The 21592-nt window shown below is 44.0% G+C and overlaps 1 protein-coding gene across 3 annotated transcripts in view; it reads left to right on the plus strand.

Moving 5' to 3' along the window:
- CCDC85C (coiled-coil domain containing 85C) overlaps nucleotides 1-21592 on the plus strand; it is a 176364-nt gene that overhangs the window by 125288 nt on the left and 29484 nt on the right. For 2 of the 3 annotated variants that reach the window (XM_079949262.1, XM_079949260.1), the window contains 2 exons: nucleotides 6509-6547; nucleotides 17580-17684. In XM_079949262.1, coding sequence (XP_079805388.1) covers nucleotides 6509-6547; nucleotides 17580-17684 — 144 coding nt within the window. The remainder of the gene's footprint in view (nucleotides 1-6508; nucleotides 6548-17579; nucleotides 17685-21592) is intronic. The other variant, XM_079949261.1, reaches the window with a different exon arrangement.

Raw genomic sequence — 21592 nt, forward strand, 5'->3', positions numbered from 1 at the left:
CTTAGTGCGCTGAACTTGCCACCTGCCACCTCTTGCTCTCCTGCTCAACCCTCTGTGTGAGGCTTGACTCATTAGCAGGTTGCGTGTCATGCAAGTAACTTCCACCGTGGGAAAAAACTTCCTGCCGTGTCAGTCCAACACAGCTAAAATGAGACATAGAGTCCTGTAGCAGCTTAAAAGCTAAGAAGCATTGCATTAGTCTACAGAGGCTTCATCAGATGCATGAAGGGATATTCCCATCTTACGTCATGATGCAGTGGTTAAGTTTTTAAGGTGCTACAGCAAGGATAAGGAACAAATTAAGGCCAAAGACCTCATTTCTTCAGGGCTAACTTGGAGGCTAGATGTCAGCAGTGAGTGGACCAGCTCTCTACACGCATTTCTGCCAGCTGGGATGCAGGTGGCACTGTGGTCTAAACCACTGAGCCTCTTGAGCTTGCCAATAGGTCAGCAGTTCAAATCCCTACAACGGGGAGAGCTCATATTGCTCTGTCCCAGCTCCTGCCAGCCTAGCAGCTTGAAAGCACACCAGTGCAAGTAGATAAATAGGTACCGCTATGGCAGTAACATAAACGGTGTTTTCATGCACTCTGGTTTCCGTCAGGGTGTTCCGTTGCTCCAAAAGCGGTTTAGTCAACCCCATAGTTGCCTTTAACTGGACTTAGCCTTCCAGGGGTCCTTTACCTTTACCTATCCATACCTATCAGAAATAACACATGCACCCACATCCATTCTCACACGCAGCAGATATGTAACACATAATTACGTACGTATTTATTCACATGCACGTACACACAGACAAACACATCCAGACTCTCGCACACACCCCTATGTATATTTATAAAATATTTATATTTATATCCTTTAGGGACCCAGGAGGCAGCTAATAGCAGCACCTGCTCCATCCAATCATGGATGCAATTAAAACAAGCAATTAAACCACAGTATAAGCTGTGAGCGAGGAATTTCCAGCCCTGTGGACCGGACCTCTATTATTTGGCCCTCCAGGCCTTCACCAGCCCTGCTGTGCATCCGCCTTGAGTGCTTTTGCCTGGCTGGAATGTGGCCTTGAACTGGGACAAAGCCCCTTGCTTGCCTGGATGGAGGAATCCTCGCACATGACCCCTGAAATACTGTGCACAAGGGGGTGTCGCCCCCAGGCTGAAAAAAAGATTTCCCACCCTTAAAATAAGCTGATCAATAATAAAAATGCAAGATATAGTAGAAACGTCCAGTCCGGCAGAACATTGTTCAGCCTGGTCCTCAAAGCGCTTTGAATACAGGGGTGTTTTATTATGCTCCCTCCTGATAATGATGGAATCAGCTGAACCTCCCTGGGAAGTGACTGCTACAAACTTGCCACCACCACTGAAAAGGCCCCGTCTTATGTCAAAGGCCCCTTATGTTGCTAAAATGGCAAGAGAAGGGGTTATATGTGCACACCTGACTGGATCTCTCCCTTTGTGGTAGAGCCCCCTCCCACACTGGCTGGGCACATCACCATTTGGCAGCAGGGACTTGTCATTGTCACCAGGCACATCCTAACCTCCCTGTTGGTGAGGGATGCTTGTGTGAACACCCCCACACACACACCTTCACATATGAATTGCATGAAGAGGTTCCATGTTATTACATGGGTAGCCGGCCTGCCCGTCTGGCATGGACGTCTGCAGTGGGGAATCCTACAAGAGAATCCTAATGGACAAAGGGCTCCAACTCCCAGAGAAGTTTACATGCATATAGATCTGTAGACGGCCTATTCTGGTCTGGCAAAGGAGCCCACAGAGCAAGGCAAGCCAGGAATTTCAGTACCACGGAGAGCTCCCGAGTGAGCAACTTGTTCCAGCAATGGTTGAAAGCAAACGGAGCATTCTGAAGCCTCTGCCTCCCAGACCACCTCTCCTAGGCTGTGCCCCCTTGCAGAGAGCTTAGTTTATTAAATAGCCAACCCTTTAGCCGGAAGACGGGCACTCCTCCTATGCTCTATGGCCTCCCTACTGTTGCGCTCACTGCACAAATACTGTGGGAGGTATTTGGTTCCTCAGGCTCCGATGAGTTTTTTGCTTTTGGAGGTTGTTCTGGGGACTCCTGTCTGTCAGCCTCAGGTGAATCTCCATCATTAGGCTCAGGGACCTGGATTTCTCGTGGCTCCTTAGCTGGTGACTTTGTCATAGTAGGGTTTCCTGCTGCAGATATCTGCGCTCAGAATAATAATAATAATAATAATAATAATAATAATAATAATAATATATTTATACCCCCCTTCCCGGTTCAGAAACTGGGCTCAGAGTGGCTAACAACAAATTTAAAACACTTAATTGATGCAACAAAAACCAGCATAAAATACAGTATAAAACGTGAATAACAATAAATTCAGAATTCAAAAATCAATTTAGGGGGAAATCCATCCAATAAACATTAGATTATCACCAAGGCTAGCTGGCTAAATTAGTCCTATTTGGGCCAGTGAGGAGACCAGGGGAGAATTAGCTGTGGGATCCCAGAGCGAGTAATCTTCATAAAAAGGGGAGAGGGAGAGAAGGAAGGGGAATAAAAGATCAGGCTAAGTTTAAATTGAAAGCCAGGCAGAATAGCTCTGTCTTACAGGCCCTGCGGAAGGAAGTTAAATCCTGCAGGGCCCTGGTCTCATGGGACAGAGCATTCCACCAGGTCGGAGCCATCACTGAGAAGGCCCTGGCCCTGGTGGAGGATAATCTGACTTCCTTAGGGCCTGGGACCTCTAAACTATGATTATTCATGGACCTTAAGGTATAGGAGCAGGACTGAAGAAAGTGTGGGGCAGGTCCAGCAATGTGACCCCTTTTTGATCACTTGGAACTCCTTTCATGCAGGAGGGGGCAAGTAGTCTATGTGTTTTCATGCACATATGCCAATCAGCCGCTTAGCCAATGTTTCCTGAGGCTAGGATCACATCTGGATCTGCCAGGTATAAGGAGGAGGTAAGCTCTTTCCTTCTCCCCCAACAATAACTAGATTATTTCTTTTGGAGCCATGTTAGAAGCCATTTGTGGTTCCCACTCGTTATGTTTGTGTCTTTCGCATAGGCCTCTCATTAGCCATGAACAGTAGTGCCCCCCTCCCTCTCTCAAGGACCCTTTTCCAGTTTGTGCTTGTTAGCTTTGTAATGTGGCAATTATATCCTCAAGAAGCCGCGCACGTATCTCCCACAAGTAACATGAAATTGCAAATCTCTCCTTATTTCCCCCAAGCCCCCTCCTGTTTGTGGGGGTGGAAATTGTTATTATTTTAATGCACGAAACCACAAGGCCAATTTCGAGCAAATGACTCATAACGGGGAGGAGGGGAGGAAAAAAGCAGCCCACAATTTCCTATGTTCAGCTTCTCCTTAGTACACAATAAGGTAAAATATTAAATAGGCTGTAGCCTGAACTGCTGTGTTTTATGTTTTGGTATGTGTGGACTCATACTATTGGTTTTTTTTTTAAAAAAAAAAATGTGTGTCCAGGCATTCCAAATTCTGCAACTTGAATAGATTATACAAATTGAGGATAATGTACATAATTTCTCTTACTTTGCATGAATTCTGCAGGGTAAAAAAAAAAAAAATCAAAATCAAAACTCTATTTGTTCACTGAATGGTCCCAGGGTAGATTACATAAAACATAACAAATTAAAATAATGAAAACCATTAAATTAAATGAAAACCACAAAACTGAAGAAAACACAAGAGCAAGAACGCAGCAGTATAGAAGGAGGGGACACACTCACCCAACAGCCTGAGTACAGAGGTCCGTCTTATCCTGACTACTCAATAATAGTACAAGAGGGAAGGGCACCAGGCAGCCTAGGAGCCACCACAGAGAAGGCCCTGCCATGCAACTCCACCCCTCAAACCACACAAACATGTGGTACCACTAACAGGCCCTCTCCTGGGCAGGTTGGCTTAGTTACTTTAGTTTAACCCAACAGCACAAGAATAGCTTTGCTTGATCAGGGCATTGGCTCAGTCCAGCATCCTGTTCTCACAGTGGCCAAACAGGCTCCTATAAGAAGCCTGCAAGCTGGACCTGTGTGCATCAGCACTCTTCCCTCTCATGTTTTCCAGCAACTAGTATTCAGAAACATGCAGCTCCCGGCAGTTTAGCAAGCAACTATGTAAGTGCTGCAACTGGGCCATCGGCAGCCACAGTCTACTCCTATTATTTACATTTACATCCTGCCTGTCATTTCAGTACCACGGAGAGCTCCCGAGTGAGCAACTTGTTCCAGCAATGGTTGAAAGCAAACCAAGCATTCAGGGCAATGTGCATGGTGGTTCTCTCTGCAGTCCCCACTGTCCTCGCAGCAAATAGGTTATGCTGAGAGATTAGGATTGGCCGAAGGTCACTCAGTGAGCTTTGTGGCTGAGTGGCCCTACGGCCAGCTTGCTGCCTGCACTTGATAGGGAATAAGGTGCTTTCCATTTAGAAGGTGTAGTTGTGGTCCAATTGGATCACCCAGTCCATGAGAATTTTCAAGGATTTACACCAATGGCGAAAATATCCTTGAAGGATTCCATGCATCTTCTGCATCTTCATATTACCCGTTTAGGTAACACAACAGTCTCCTGGTGTAAATTTCTCTCTCTCTCTTAGCCTAAGAGTTATTGTTATGCAAAAAGCTACGCTGAGTATATATAATTGTAAACGTAAATGCCATTTCAGTGTGTGTCACTTACAGTCCAAACCCAAACATATTATTTGACAAGACTTGCTCCCAGGTAATTGTGTACAGCCAGGATAGCCAACATGTTGCTCTCCAGTTTGTTGGGCTACAACTCCCATCATCCTTGACCGTTGACTATGCTGGCTGCAGCAGATGGGAGTTGGAGTTCAACAACATCTGGAGGACACAACATTGACTACTGCAACTTAAGGGCTGCAACTTAAGATAACAGATCATAGAATTGTAAAACTGGAAGGGAGCACAAAGGTCCTTTAGTAAGTGTGTGCCTGCTAACGGGGAGAAGAGAGTGGTGGTGGGGGTACATTTGGTGTCTCTGGAAATTTTAACATGTCACTTGGGAAGACAGGCGAACTAATACCAGTGTACTGGAAGAAGCAAAGATCACCAGTGTTGAAATAATGGTTCTTCAACATCAACTTCGTTGGACTGGTCATGTTGTGCGGATGCCTGATGATCGTCCTCCAAAGCAACTACTCTATTCCAAACTTAAAAATGGAAAGGGTAATGCTGGTGGTCAACAAAAGAGGTTTAAAGAATGTCTCAAGGCAAATCTTAAAAAATGTAGTATAAACACCAACAATTGGGAAACACTGGCCTGCGAGCGCTCCAATTGGAGAACAGCCTTTACCAAAGGTGTCATGGGCTTTGAAGACTCTCAGAACGAAAGGGAGAAACATGCCAAGAGGAAGGCACACTTGGCAAATCAACTCCTGCCTGGAAACCAATGTCCCCACTGTGGAAGGACATGTAGATCCAGAATTGGCCTCCACAGTCACTTATGGACTCATTGTTAAAACCGCGTTTATGGAAGACTATCTTACTCGTCTACAATTGATCGCTAAAGAAGAAGAAAGAAGACATTGACTCAACATTTAAAAATTGTATCACCAAAGAAGTCAGTGTGAATCAAATAAATTAGTGGGATCTGGGCTTTACTGCAGATGTGAGGATTCCAGCTGGGTGGGGAGAAGAGGGGCTGTGTATTTTTGCAAAATTAACTCGATATCCTGTTTGCCGTTCATGCTTCAGGATGCTCACAGTGACACACCCTGCTCTCCTCTCCTCCCTTGAAAGCACAGGTTCAGTTTGCCTTGCTTTGCTGGGAAGAAGAGAAAGGCAGCCCTTTTGGAATGTCAGTGGCTTTGTTGTATTTCAGTTCGGTTTCTCTGCATCTGTAGAACACAAAAGCACGTGATGCCACACGCCGCTTTTGCTCCTTGTTCCCCACAGATGATAAATATTTTCATGATTGTTAATTTTACATGCTGAAGCGAAACCCCTTATTAATGATCCCCCGCTATTTGTCATGCGTCCCCCACAGCTTTATCTCTCTGCTGTCAATTACGAATTCCAATTTGCACCAGTTCTCTAAATAGCGCACTGTTGCAATACCTCTTCCAGTTTAATTCACAAACCCATTTTTTCAGAGTGAAAAGCTAGGCTGTTGACTGCTGAAATCTGCGGGACTTGATTTATTTTCCATGCCAGTTTTATACTAATTGAGTTCTGTGTTCTTTCAGTTTCACCCTTGTGAAAAAGGCAGTGCTGCCCATCCATTTCTCCAATCTCATCTTTTCAGACCTCCTATATAAGACATTCTGAGACCTTTTATTTCAGGGCCACCCCCCAATATGCTTATTGAACTGCATATCTCATGCATGACCACAACTTTCTTCGATGCAGGAAGGATTAACACAAATGTAGAGGCTGCTTATTTTTAGGATGCCGTTTTTGAATGTTTGATATTGCTTTGCTTTTCATTATAATCTGATATGTATAATATTATTTTGTTCCCTCCTAGCTGGCTGGTCACAACAGTTCACCAAGAAATTTAATTAAGGTAGACGTATCTTAAGACATTTAAGCTTTCAGCTTTCTGGGATATGGGGAAGCCTTGGCTTGCAATGTCGGTGATGGGTCTTTGCTGCTTTCGTATGTCTAACTTGCAAATGTTGGCAGGTTCCATTTTTAGTAATCCCGAGTTTTTTAAATGAATGCCCAGTTGTTTGACTCATGCTCAGCATGGTGGGTAAATACATTGATACTGAGGCCATACTATCAAATCCTCTCCACTTAATGTTGACCAATCTGCCTATGCCCAGTGAAGGATGGAGACCTTCTGTTAATCAATCAAATACAAAGAACTGATTTTGAGTGCCAAAAACTGAAGTACTTTAAATATGAGCAAAACAATTTGGGGAGAAGGAAGCATCTACCAATGTGGTAAATAATTCACATCAGTGACGAGCACATGATCTCCTTTTAATACAAGAACCTTAGTTGTTACATTTTGTACCAATATTTAATGGTTCGAAGAAAATGCAGCCGTCAATGTATTTCCTCTGAGATGTGATCCTTCACTTGTTTAGTTTTCATACCTGTTTGTAATATATTGCAAGGACATTGGATGGTGTCTTGCACGCCCATGTGTGCTGCACATGAGACCACTTATAGAATGTCGTTGGCAATCCACACAATTTGTCTTGGTCTTTCACCCAGTTCCCTTTCACAACGATTTCAGCCTGTGTGTTTTCTTAGAAACCTGTTGATCCTTCGCAAGACCTTCAGTTGCTTTGCTTCTCATAACCCCACCTCTCTAAAGCCCTATTAGGTGTTATCTGAAACCGAACTGAACATGAATGTGGAGAGCACAAGAGTGGCTAGTGGGGAGAGATGATACCACTCACTGGCCTCCTGGGACTGGCGTGGCTGTGGCTTACCGGGGTGGCGGCGGCAGGGAGAAGAGCAGGGTGGTAGGAATGTCAGTATGGTGTGAATGCACCTGCTGTCCAGAAGTGTGGACTGCAGTTTGCATTATCCCTGACCATTAACCATGTTGACTGGGGCTGATGCAAGGTGGGAGTCCAGAACACCTGTGAGGCATCATGTTGGCCACCACTGCTGGTCCATCTGGACCAGCAAACTATGGTTTGCCCTGAAAACCAGGATTGCGAATCAGGGTTTGTTTGCACAAAGTAGCTAATTAAGCAGAACAGCTGGGGGGTAGTGTGTAGAGGCAAATGGATTATTCCCATAATGCCAAACCAGGGGTTCTAGTTAATGTGTGAAGCATCAAGTTATGTGCAAAGTGATCTCTGCTCTGTCATTTGTCCACTTATATGCCACTTCCTTTAAACAAATCATGGAAGCGGCACACAATTAAAAGAGCAAAATAAAACCAGCAATCAATATTACGTTTATTCATTTACTAATCAGATTTCTAGACATAATCCATTTAATTATCTCATATATGAAGAAGTTGGCTTTAAAGGGGTGAATTGTTTGTTGGAGGTGCGAAATAATTTGTATAAAACTTTTTTGAGATTTTGAAATTCTTCTTAAGATTTAAAAGTTGGAACTGAAAATTCAGAATATTTGGATATGTATAAGTCAATGGCCTGTCTGTATGTTTCACTCTTTCAAATAACTATCCTTTCAATATGCTTATTTTTGATGAGGATGTTGGTGGTGATGATTCTTAATCTTTCAAGCCTTTTTGTTTTGTTTTGGCTGTTGTAAGCCCCGTACGGCTTAATAACATTATTTCTTCTCTGTCATTATTTTCTAACTTTATATCCCTCCTTTCCATGAGTCACGATTAAGGCAACTTATGATTTAAAACTGGGATGGTCCTCCCCATTTTTTCAGACTTTGGCTCCCATTTTCCCTATTTGCCACGCTGGCATGTGGGAGGGGGCACAGCTGCTCCACCCCTTACTCAAAAGGAAGTGGAACAACACATACATTTACTGCCTGTTGTGCTGCTATGGAAACTATTATTGCAGAATCTGTGTGAATGCTTGAAGCTTCTTCTGCTGAGTCAAACCACCAGCCCAATCATTTCAGAAGCTCTCCATGATCTTAGGCATGGGGCGAGAGCTGCGGTCATGTTAGCAGATATGATAGGGCTTCCCCTTTCTCTTCTTTCTCCCCTGCAGCATCCCAAGTCCTCCATTCTCCTCCAGGCAGTCCTCCAGTCCTCAGGAGCAGAATTTGGGAGGGCACATGGGGTTGCAGAGGGGAGAAGAGGGAGGGGAAGTCCCAGCTGTGGAACTAGATTTCCACTGTGTTTGTGGGAGTCCACAATTGGGTATCATCCAACAGTATTCTTAGCTAGGGTATCTGAGATTCTTTCACAGGAGGTGCTGGGAACTAAACATGAGACATTCTGCACGCAGAGCGTATGCTCCTCTGCTGAGTTCTGGCCTCTCAGCAGCTGCAGTGGCTGTGAATCTCCCTTCCCTTTGCTCGCTGTCGCTCTGAATATAAAATACAATCTGCTGTCTCTTTTGGTCAGCATCAGTCACCAAAAACCAGACGAAGCACGAGGCTTACAGTTTGGCGTCTGAAAATTACGACCCACTGGGAAGCCTGCAATCTGCGATGCTATCGGTAGCATTGCATTCTGTTATTGTGCATCATCCCGGTGCCTCCTTCTCAACTACCGATTTGACTGACAGTAACTAAAAACTCCAGACATGCACATTATCATTAGGAGGAAGCTTTCTAACAGCACGGCTCTTGACAAGATTGATGTTCATTCTGTTTCCCTTGCAAGTCAGAGCATCAAATGGCAGCTTGACAGATCAAAGTAAGAGAAGGGTGGGTTTGGGGAGCGTTGTGGGCTCCCCCACTTTTAAATCACCCAGGAGGGACACAACAATATCAAGGCGACAAAACAGTCTCACTGAGAACAGTTGGCCATTCCATTTTGCGAAGACTCTAATGCAATGATTGTTAACTCAACAAATGAAAGTTGTTGGGTACCATTGTGTTGATTCCCAAGACGACAAGATGATAGATAACCTTTTGTAAAATAAGTTTTGGTTGGGCATACAATGTTCTTGAACTTGTCCTTCTCTAGCTTAAGAAGAGTATTTTTTTAAAAAGACAAACAGCGCCAGAACAGTTCCTTGCGATCAAATGATGGGTTGTTGTTTTTTGCTTAGGCCTTCAAATTCAAACTGTCAGATGTATCAGATACTGGTTGAAACCCTTCAGGTTTTTTTTTAATAACTTTTTTATTCATTTAGCTCATTCCATTCATGAATCACTTCTTGTGATGCGATTTAACAACAAAAGCATCAACCATAAAGACACACACACACACACACACACACACACACACAAATTCATATAGAGTGGTACCGTGGGTTACAGACGCTTCAGGTTACAGACTCTGCTAACCTCAGGTTAAGTACTTTGCTTCAGGTTGAGAACAGAAATCGTGTGGTGGCAGCGCGGCAGCAGCAGGAGGCCCCATTAGTTAAAGTGGTACCTCAGGTTAAGAACAGTTTCAGGTTAAGAACGGACCTCCAGAGCAAATTAAGTTCCTAACCCAAGTTACCACTGTATAGAAGCCTACTCTGATGCTTAGAAAGTTGAGGTAATTTTAATCTGTGTGTGGGTTTTTTAACTTGTGTATGTTTTAAAATTATGGTTGCGATTTTTCTCTCAGTTTTCTCTTTTGGTAAACTGCTTTGAGGTGCTGTTGTTGTTTACAGTCAAGCGGTGTCTACATTTTATGGGGAAAACAAACAAACTGATTTTAAATCCAATACTCATACAGAGTAGGATAACAAACTCCACGTTAAAAGTTTGTTGGAAAAGAGAACTTCAATAGGCCCTGCTGAACTTCAATAGGTGCTGCTGAGGTCATAGAGAACATGCCTGTCTTACATGTATCTGGAAAATGTCCTGAAGGGTAGGAACTGCGTGAGTCCTGAAAAGATATACTTCAGGTATCAAAGTGGTGTGTCTTCTGCATATGGAGGAAGCACACCTCTCTGGGGAGGGAATTCCAGCACCTAGGAGCTGCCACAGGAAATGCCTTCTCCTGGACCAGCCCCCACATCCCCAAATCCACTGGAGGAATTACCAAGAAGGCCTCTGTTTGTCAGTCTTAAAACTTGAGAGAGTCTGTAGGGAAGGAGTTGGTCTTTCAGATATCTGGGTGAGGTGGAAGACCCCTCAAGACCAGAGGAGACACAGCATTTCCAGACACAGTTGAGGCCAGACATCTTTGCGTGTGTGGTCCTGATCTGGGGCCTGTTGGTTTCAAGTGCAGAAGAGGACATAGTCCTGTTGATGAAGATTCAGCTGCTGGTCCTTTACATGGGCTAGAGGGTTGTGTGAGTGCCATCTTGTCCTTTGTCTTGGCCCACCTCTTTTTAAGCACCGCTGGTGACAGGGTGCCTAGATTTTTACATCCCTCATTAAAGTACCGTATTTTTTGCTCTATAAGACTCACTTTTTCCCTCCTAAAAAGTAAGGGGAAATGTGTGTGCGTCTTATGGAGCAAATGCAGGCTGCGCAGCTATCCCAGAAGCCAGAACAGCAAGAGGGATTGCTGCTTTCACTGCGTAGCGATCCCTCTTGCTGTTCTGGCTTCTAAGATTCGGAATATTTTTTTTCTTGTATTCCTCCTCCCAAAACTAGGTGCGTCTTGTGGTCTGGTGCGTCTTATAGAGCGAAAAATACGGTACTTACTATGGGAAGGGATTAGGGAGCATCAGTACTGGGTGACCCCACACCTTTAAATAATTGTTTGCAGCACTGGATTTAAGAGTAATCTCTGCTAATGAAAAGTAGGGAGGATAATAACAGTAGCTCTTCTTTATTTGTGAACAAACTGTCGAGGCGCACGCAATGATTTTCTCCTTTTTTTTCCTTAAAAAAGGGGTTTAAGTGGAATTACGCTGTCTTCTCTTGACGTGTTATTCGTCCTAGTCCCGTTAATGAGCAATTTGGGTTTTTCTTTTCCTCTGTAATCTTTTTAAACTTGGTAACGAAGCCTGCCTCAATGGGTAAGTGTTTATAAGCATCCGAGGAGCACGCAAGGAGGATTTTACAGGGGTAATTAAAATGCTTTATCCCTCTTATGGCTGTTGTAATATCTTATTAGATTTGGTTGAAAAGTGAAACATATTGTTCATGAAATGTGCACAGTGGCGATATTAATGATGTGACCCCGTGGGGTTGCAAAGACCTGATTTAGCTGGTCTCAAATTGAATTTGCAGTTTCCAAAATGAACCAAACCAGCTGAGCTGTTTAGAATTATCGCTAATGGGGCTATATTGCAATGAAGAAAAAGGATTTTTTTTCCAGAACAAAAAGAGACATTTGCAAGAAAACTTTAAAAGCTGGAGCAAGGCATTCAGTAAGGACATAGGGAGCCACCTTACACCAAGTCAGACTATTGGTCCTTGTGGGTCAGTGTTGTCAACACTGACTGGCAGTGAGACCCCAGGATTTTAGACAAGGGAGATTTTCCTGTTGCTACCTGGAGATGCTAAGAATTGAACTTGGGACATTTTGCACACAAAGCGGATTCTCTACAGTGCTTTCCCCACAGCTGTATCCCTCAAGGGTAGTTGTGATGCTCTACCCCATGGAATGAAATCAGCCTTTTTACCCCATGGGAGCTCTTGTGTCTATCACTAGGATGGGTGTCAGGAATGAGCCAGCTCCAAGTGAAGGTTTGCAGCCAACTGCAGCAAGCAGTCAGGAACAGAGAGGCTTAGATGTTAGTCAGGCAGGGGAGAGCCAGCAGATGCAGACTTCGGTTCTTCCTGACGTTGACAGAGAAGCTGATAAGGCAGTAGCTGAGAGCAGGCTAGAAAACACAGCCAAAGCTTGCTGGAAGCACAAATAGGCGTGAATAGACTTAGAGACTGTTAATGCTTTGATTAGCCATAGTACTTTAATAATAATAAAACCCCTCCCTTTTTATATCAGTGAGCAGTATGTGAGGTTTTGAGTGTCCTTCTCATTCTATTTAATTCCTTTATTTTCACATCTTGCCAAGATGGATGGGACCATTGGTAAAGTGGCAGTCAGCTGTATGCTGACATTGCACTATCAGTTTAGGTATCTTATCTATCCTCCGTGGATAGTGAACTCATTTTCGGAGTGCCCGTCTTTGTATAGCTGAGAATCGCAAAGTGGGGGAGAGCATTGTTGCACACTGGTCGTGTTTGCTGGCTTACTATAGGCACCTGGTTGTGAGAAAAGGGATGGTGGTCTATATTGGCCTTTGGTCTGATTCAACAAGGTTCTTCTTAGAATCGGATGTAGCCAAAATGGTCCCATCAAAGCACAACAGGAGGCAACAACAGGTTCAGTATGTAGAAGAACAAACAAGCAACCCTTTAGGGAGAAAATCCTAAGCGGGCAACAGCAATAACAACTCACATTCCCAAACCCAAAACATCCCTAAGAGGACTAGGAACTGAGAATGCTCAGTGAGTACACAATGTTGCATGTCTGCTGGGGAAAACTCTCTGAGAAAGTCGAGTGGGGATGGAATGGAGCATCTTTTAATAGGGAATAACTGCCTACCTGCTTGGAGCCCTGAACAGGAGCATTCCATACTACACAGGACCCTACTTAAAATTTGTTTGCAGTGCTGTGGGTGGAACCAGGCAGAGGGCCTTCTCGGTAGTGGCACCCACCCTGTGGAACACCCTCCTATCAGATGTCAAGGAAATAAACAACTATCTGACTTTCAGAAGACATCTGAAGGCAGCCCTGTTTAGGGACGTTTTTAATGTTTTATCGTGTTTTTGATATTCTGTTGCGAGCCACCCAGAGTGGTTGGGGAGGCCCGGCCAGATGGGCAGGGTATAAGTAATAAATAATAATAATAATAATAATCCTCTTGCTGTACATCCCTACCTGGTGTGTAATACAGTGGTACCTTGGGTTACATACGCTTCAGGTTACATACGCTTCAGCCTACAGACTCTGCTAAATAGTACCTCAGGTTAAGAACTTTGCTTCAGGATGAGAACAGAAATCGCGCGGCAGCAGTGGGAGGCCCCATTAGCTAAAGTGGTGTCTCAGGTTAAGAACAGTTTCAGGTTGAGAACGGACCTCCAGAACGAATTAAGTACGTAACTAGAGGTACCACTGTAAAATCCTACCTGCTGCCCAGTGGGATGGGCAGGTATTCAAGCTTCCCAAAACTGGGAAGGCTCATCCTGGGGTCAGTTGAGCATCACTCTTTGCCTCTCTGACAAAAATGTGTTAGTCACATGTGTACCCCAGCTTTCCCTTCAAGGAGTTCAGGACAGTGTGCATGACATTATTCAATTTCTCCCCTGCCAAGTCCCTGTAAGGTGTGCTTAGATGAGAGACTGGAACAGTGACCAGAAGGGAGACAGTGAAGGAGCCATAGGAAATGTAGGTTTGCAATGAAATTTGAACCCAAGATACACCAGGATGAGAGAGTTCAGAGTTATCTTGGGCTTTTCCAGGTGAGCCAGAGCTCAGCCAGGCCTACACTGGTGTAAGCAGGGCTCTGCCAGCTCACCTGTGGCCCAGCCAGTGGAACTTAAGCAAATCTAAGTTCCTCAAAAGGGGTGAGATAGGGCTGGAACAGTGTAAGGAGAGACTTGTACCTCTTCCAAACCCTGGTCAGCTGTTTTTGTGATGTGGTTTTTGGGATTCTGTTGCTTTACTTCTGTGAAGTGTTGCTTTACTTCTGCCTTGAAACCAAATGGGGCAATCAATTGAGGAACGCAACTCCCCACTGTGCTGTTTAGCTTCGTTACCGCCGTGCCTGACAGCAGATATGCAAGGGCCTATGCAATCTCTCACACAGCTCAAATGATTGTGTACCATTTACTGACACTTCAAAATCATTATGAGCCTCTTGCCTCAGATGGTTGGACTCTGAAGTGCATTTTTGGAAGGGGAAAATGCAGACTGGGGTCAGGACAAGAAAGAGAGCCTTCCACTTGCATGTTGCAAACTCATGTCATGATGGATTCATGAGTTGGTTCCCCCATGACAAATTTCACATATGGGATCCTCTGTACGCATTAATCCGTGGGTTCCAATGGCCTCCGACACACTGCTGGCTCTTAAGATCTTGGCATATCAGTGGGAAGAAAACTACTTGACGTAGAAGATGTTGATTGCAGTCAAACCCTCAAAACACCTGGATTCTTATTGGATGCACAGCTAAGCTTGTTTTTGTGGCCTTCCATCAAATTTTGTTGCCGCAATGGCCCCTCCTCCTTCCATTTCTTTCGAACTGGAAAAATATCATTGCAGCACCAGACGCAACTCAAAAGCTTTAATGGAGCATAAAGAAACCGGAAAGGTCATGTTTTTGTAGCCTCAGAACGGAGAACAGTCCACTACTGGATGGCCTTTGAAAACCGAAAAAGTTAATGAACACAGTTCATGCTAATAAAATTGTGTTGTTTCCATCCAAGAGTGTATATTTGATAAATCCGAAGCATTTATATTTTGTTGATTGTCTGGTTTCCAACATTCTGACACTTAATGGCATATAGATTTATATACATGCATTCACACAAATATACAGGGACTGAGTACTGGAACCATACCTGGTAGCAGGGACAAGCGGGGAATATGCCATGGTTACATTCTCTTTTCTCTTTCTCTTGTTTTCTCTAGTTTTTCAATACTTTTTTATATATTGGAAACATTTTTTAAAAGCTTTGGGGTGGGTAGGTGCGGGGGATAAAGAAGTTCTTTACCTTGGACTGAGGAGGACACAAACAGGAAGGGGACACTCGGAAGAGGGGAGCCCCTGTTGTATGAAAGGCAGGGTTAAAAGGGTCTCCCAGGGTGAGAGACTGGGAGAAGAAGTAGGCTCCTAGGTTGAGTCTACCTCTCTGTATGTGGATAAATGACAGGATAGATTTGATATAAATATGGTAAAGGGCCTCACAGGTATTTTCTCTCTCTTCTCCCCCATTTTTTTTTTAATATTCTTGTTCTGTAGACTAGTTTGATTCTTGTATTTTATCTCAAAAAATGTCAATTTTTAAAAAATAAAGCATACAAACAGGCAGTTGAATGCAGTCAAAAGTTGCTCAAAGAAAGTGAAAGTATACATACAGGACATTTGTTCCTTAAAAATGTTTTTTATCAGCCTTTTCAAAGTAAGTTATCTAACCCAAGAAAATGAGTTTTGCAAAGCCAGGGCTAGCATGGGGGGGGGGGTACCATACATTATCAGCTTCCAAGGACCCTTCTTGTTGGGTAGGGACACAGTGCCTGTGTTCAAACATAGCAGCAAGCCATGGTTTGTTCTAACCATGGCTTGTTCAGCAAACCACAGACATCTCGCAGATGAACAAACAGCCCACTGCTTGTTGGGAATGCACACTTTCCCACTTCCTTTGTAGCCTCAAGCACAAGTTAGATTTGTGCTGATGCTAAATGGGGTTTCCATCTTTTCCTGTAAATAAATGTTTATTTATTATATGCAAATGCCAGTTTTCAGGTTTGCAGCTGCTTAGCTTCAGCCCTGCTGCAGCAACACATTTTCCAAAATGATTCACTAGACTGCAGGGCTGCCATCTTGACCAAAGTTAGAAGCGACCTGGGTTTCTAAACTTTGGCTAATGGAGAATCTGGTTACATAATGCTCTGGCCGGAGAGGGTGGGATACAAATAAAACATTATTATTATTATTATTATTATTATTATTATTAATCATTATTCTTCAATGGTTAAGGCCCACAGTGGAGAGTAGAGGGGAATCCACGTGGGACGAAGGATTGGGAGAGAGGGCACGTTCCCAGAGTTAGTTCCTTATTTGCAAACCATGGTCTGTAGGGAACCAACATTGTACCCAATCTGTTTGTCTGATATGTAGCATATTCATTTAGTTTCTTTCATGTGTGTGTGTGTGTCATGCCTTTGCCCCAAAAACCCCCCATCTCCCCAGTGAAATTGCATGAGATTCAGTGAATGATAAGTCAATATTTAAAAAGCACTTACTTTTAATTGAGTGATAGTCATAAAATAAGGACACAAATGCAGGCTTTCAGAAACATAGGCCTCACAATTGAATTCCCTCAATTGTTTATTGTTTTATTGAAGAGGATGCCATAAAGACACACATACTTTTATATACTGTATTTTTCGCTCTATAGGATGCACCCGACCATAGGACGCACCTAGTTTTAGAGGGGGAGAACAAGAAAAAAAAATCTCTCCCTCTCTGTGCAGCGCCCCTTCAGTGAAGCGGCAGGAGAAATGGAGCCCCTTTCATTTCTCCTCTCGCTTTGCTGAAGGGGCGCTGCGCAGAGATCCCTCTTGCTCTCCTGGCTTCAGGCGGCTATCCCTGAAGCCAGGAGAGTCTTGCAACGCGAAGCCTCTGGAGCACGGCAGGAGCTCTCCCACTGCGCTTTGGAGGCTTCGCGCTGCTTTCGCTGAAGCCATGGAGCCTGCATTCGCTCCATAAGACGCACATACATTTCCCCTTAATTTTTGGAGGGGGAAAAGTGCATCTTATAGAGCGAAAAATACGGTACTTTATATCGTTCCCAAATCATAACATAGGAACTTCACGGAGCTACAGTTCCCAGAGTGGTTTAACATTGAACCCTTCTTCACAGGGAACTTGGGGAATGGTAGCTCTGTGAGGGGAATAGGGGCCTCCTGACAACTCTCAGCACTGTCAACAAACTATAGCTCCCTTTGAGGGAAGCCATGACAGGTCAAGGTGGCATCATCATGTTTTAAATGGAATGATATGAATGTGGCCTCCGGCCTGCTCAGGCCCACCCCCACATCACCCTCAGTTCAGCCCATTTGAGGGTTTTCCCTTGTCCCTGCTTTTGCAGCGGGGAAGCTAGCTGAACTGGGACGGGGAGGTAATCCAGCCTCTACCCCAAACCGGCAGTTTGGATCCAAGCAATATTCCATTTCCTTTCCAACAGCATGCTTTTAAACTAGATTTTTCTTGTCATGTGGTACCTACAATTGAGCCAGATGAGCTGGAGAGGCGAGGGTAGGAACCAAATAAGGAATCGAAAGTAGAATAAAGTCTCGTTGTCTTACTTTGAATTAAATAGAAATCCTTTTCTCTCTCTCTCTCTTGCAGCAATCAAGCTCTGGGGATCTGAGGACTCTGAGGAAAGGGTTATCCCCGTACCATTCCGAGTCGCAGCTGTCGTCACTGCCGCAGTATCAGGACGCCATGCAGAATGTAAGATGCACGCATCGCTATCTACCTGGTGTAATTATGCTGATGGCAATCGTAAATTAGGGGAGAGAGGGAGACGGGAGCCTGACCCATGAATGCAAACATCTGGCAGGCGGGCTGAATTGATTCCAGCATTCTGCAAACACTGGAAAGCAGGAATCAAAACCAAGTGTTTGATTCTGGCATGTGTACACTCTGTGTCCTCTTGCTCTGTTTTCATGGGAGTCGTGAGAAACCAGTGCTGGCTGTGAATAAGAACATAAGACAAGCCCTGCTGGATCAGGCCAGTGACCCACCTTGGCCATCATCCTGTCTCACAATGGCCAACCAAAAGCCTGTGGGAAAAGCTGCAAGCAGGATGGGAGCTCAAGATCACTTCACTTCACTTCACTCTGACACTCACATGATAGAAGTGTTTAAAATTATGCAATTGTGGATAGAGAAAAGTTTTTTTTCTCTCCCTCTCTCATAACACTAGAACTCACAAACATCCAACGAAGCTGATAGCTGAGGCTCTTAACAATTTTTCTGCCTCTTGTAGCAATTGTGATGCGCCATGCACGATCTTTAATTGCGTTTCTAACCGCTTCTCTTATTCCTTATATATTGTATTTTATTGCATTGCATGGAATTCAGATTGTAATACGATAGAAAGCAATGTAAGGAATAAAAGAAGCCATAAAAATACAATTAAAAATTGGTATGAATATTTAATGCCGGCGCCCGTCTTCTCAACTGCAGGTCCACAGGCACGCTGCAGACTGCTAAAATGGAGCTCACACACCGCGGTTTGGGAACCCCGGGCTGCAAATCAGCTTAATAATAGCTAGGTAAATAAATCAGTCACAAAAATCAGCAGTGCTACCCTGCAGAGCTGTAATTAATTTAAGAGAAACAAGTGTCGTTGCGGCACACAGTGCATTAAGTGTAACGTGTAGTTTGACCCTCAGCTGACAACCAGTGACACCTGGTGGGTTTGTGTGTACGCACATGTATTTCATGCGTAAGATAAAAAAGGTTGACCCTGTGTAAAAGAAAATACCCTTTCCCGTAAGGACTTTTCCTTGTGCCCTCGGTTATTTTTGTTTGGACTGGCAATGCATGGTCAATAAGCTCATGTGACTCAAGATTTTGCAGGCGGTTAGAATAGGTGACCCATTTGTATGATTCCATGACTTCCTTTGCTTCCTCCCAGAGAACCCTTTTCCAGAGCAAAACATTTTCGTTGTTCTATCCTGGACACCTCCCTTTTATTTCCCATGACTCCCAGGAACTACTGGACACAATGTAATGGATGGCCTACACGAAAGCGCTTCAAAATGTTCCTTTCCCAAATATTTACCAAGGACTTTTGGACCATTTCCACAGAGTTGCTGGTAAATGGGTGGATAAGAAGTGCTAACTGTGAAACTTCCCAGGGGCTTCCCGTCAACAGAGTGGTTTCACGTGATCTAAGAAATGATAAAAAGGCAAGAACACGAGCGCTGCTTATCTGTCACGGCTGGAACGTTTTGAAACTGAAGAAGTTTTGCAACTTAAGACCTTTTCAGTTTTAAGGAGTAAACTGGGGCTGATGGGATGGGAGTCCAAAATGCCTGCAGGTCACCAGGTCAGGGAAGGCTGATCTAGCCAATCAGAATGCTAGGTTGCAGGTGACTCAGAGGTTTGGCTTATACATGATGTGGCCTTTACAGGGAAGAAGTATCTTGTTCTGAATCTCAAACTCCTCAGACATGCGTGAACTGTGCTTAGTCTGTAAGTCTGTAAGTTTCCCTTTCCTTCCCTCCCTCCCTCCCTCCCTCCCTCCCTCCCTCCCTCCCTTTCCTAAATGTTGTGTATAGTTTTCATAACAGGTAAGATAGAAAGCAATTAACATAATCCTCCCCGCTCCATACAAATAACAAAAATAACTATAATTACAATTGTCCTCTCTGCTTGCTCATTTTTACCTTGGCTCACGTAACGTTAAAAAAGCATATAGCCATAAAGTAGAGGCTGGACTCCAAGAGCTGTGATTCTGTTGATGGGAGATAGAATCATAGAATTGTAGGGACCCCGAGGGTCATCTAGTCCAACCAACTGCAATACAGGAATCTCAGGCATCCATGACAGATGGCCATCCAACCTCTGCTTAAAAACCTCCAAGGAAGGAGAGTCCACCACCACCCGAGAGAGATAGTTCCACCGTTGAACAGCTCTTACTGTCAGAAAGTTTTTCCTGATGTTTGGTGGGAATCTCCTTTCTTGTAACTTGAACCCATTGGTTCACGGAGCAGGAGAAAACAAGCTTGCTCCATCCACCATGTGACAGCCCTTGGAATATCTGAAGATGGCTATCATATCTTCTCTGAGTCTCCTCTTTTCCAGGCTAAACATAGCCAGCTCCTTCAACCGTTTCTCTTAAGTCTTGGTTTCCAGACCCTTTATCATCTTGGTTGCCCTCCTCTGCACATATTCCAGCTTGCCAACATCCTTCTTAAATTGTTGCAGCTCTACCTTGCTGGGCAAGCCACTTCTGGCATGGTGCCACGAAACTGTTCTGATAGTTAACCCAACAGTTAACTGTTCTGATAGTTAACCCAAAAGGGCAGCTGTATAGAAAGCCAAAGATCCCCTGTTCTCATACTGGTAGATCCCGATATTTGATCAACATTCAAATATGCATACCAAGCACTGTTTAAAATGGCACAAGCCAGATAAATCTTTTCCACGTGATTCTGATGGTTGTGCAACTGGGCCCTGAGCATGGTTAATATCTACCCCAGCATTTTTCCTACTGAGGAAATGCTTGTTCCCCTTGGAAAAGTGCTCTTCTCTGTTTGGAAGCTGGATGTCTTGATATTTGTTGGAAGCACAACAGCAAGATCTCTTACCGTGCAATTTAAGGGTTAATTCTGCTAGTGTTAAAGTCAACTAGCCAAGGAGGGTGGGTGGGTTGTGCTTAACAAACAGGCAGAGTGGCAGCATGCTCATTGAGCCAACACAAGCTCTGATTGGCTCTGCAGTGCTGAGGGAGATTTTCCTCTGTATGGTTGATTGAATTTCTTCCAGCTGTTTACAAAGTTTGAACTAAGAAAAGGGGGGGGGAGGATTCTCTGTTGCTTTCTCTTCAAAGTATACTCTGCTTTAGTTCCGTTAGTTCCGTTAAAGTGTTATCAGGTTCCTTTTTTTTCCTCGACTCCCATCTGCATTATTCAAGTGTCTTTGCTAACAATATTACCCCATAGCTCCAGCCTTACTCCTTAACAAGATAAAACCATATGACACTTCCTCACTCAAGTATATCTGAGGTTGCCTTTCAATGACAGGTGATATATAAGAAGAAAATAGGTAACCTAATAAAATAGTTGAGATCAGCCTCGACTCACAGTCTTGCAAGAGCTCATATCTCCTTTGTAGTCTTAGGGAGCTAGCATGATATATAGGCCTCTGCTGGTGCACGTAATAAAGTCATTTTAAGGAAGCCATTCTCCAAATCATAAGAGATAATGAAACTCCTGGAGAGGGGAAATGATCAGTCTTTAAAAGGCTATGGGAGGGGACCATTTTTCTTGCAGAACTGAAATACCAAATTGAAAGCATTACCATACAAATGAGCCTCTCACACCATCAGGAAAGTAGCGGGTGGGTGTCCAATCCTTGCAAACAGGATGCTGTAGGACACAAAACTACTCATTACGCTGTGGATCTGCTCACAAGCCTCTTATTTCTTTTTCTTCTTTTTTTGTAAGGGGATATGTTGGATCAAAAACTACTTCTGCAAACAAGTAAATAAACAATGGAACTTCCGTCTTTGAATTCTCTTGTTGCCAGGTCTCAGCAGTGCCATCCCAATAAATAATCAGGCATAAACAAATGGCCACTCAATTGCTAAATAATCATCCTGCTCTTTCTTCATTCTGTCATATAGC

The sequence above is a fragment of the Podarcis cretensis genome (assembly GCF_951804945.1).
Source record: "Podarcis cretensis genome assembly, chromosome: 1".
Classification (NCBI taxonomy): domain Eukaryota; kingdom Metazoa; phylum Chordata; class Lepidosauria; order Squamata; family Lacertidae; genus Podarcis; species Podarcis cretensis.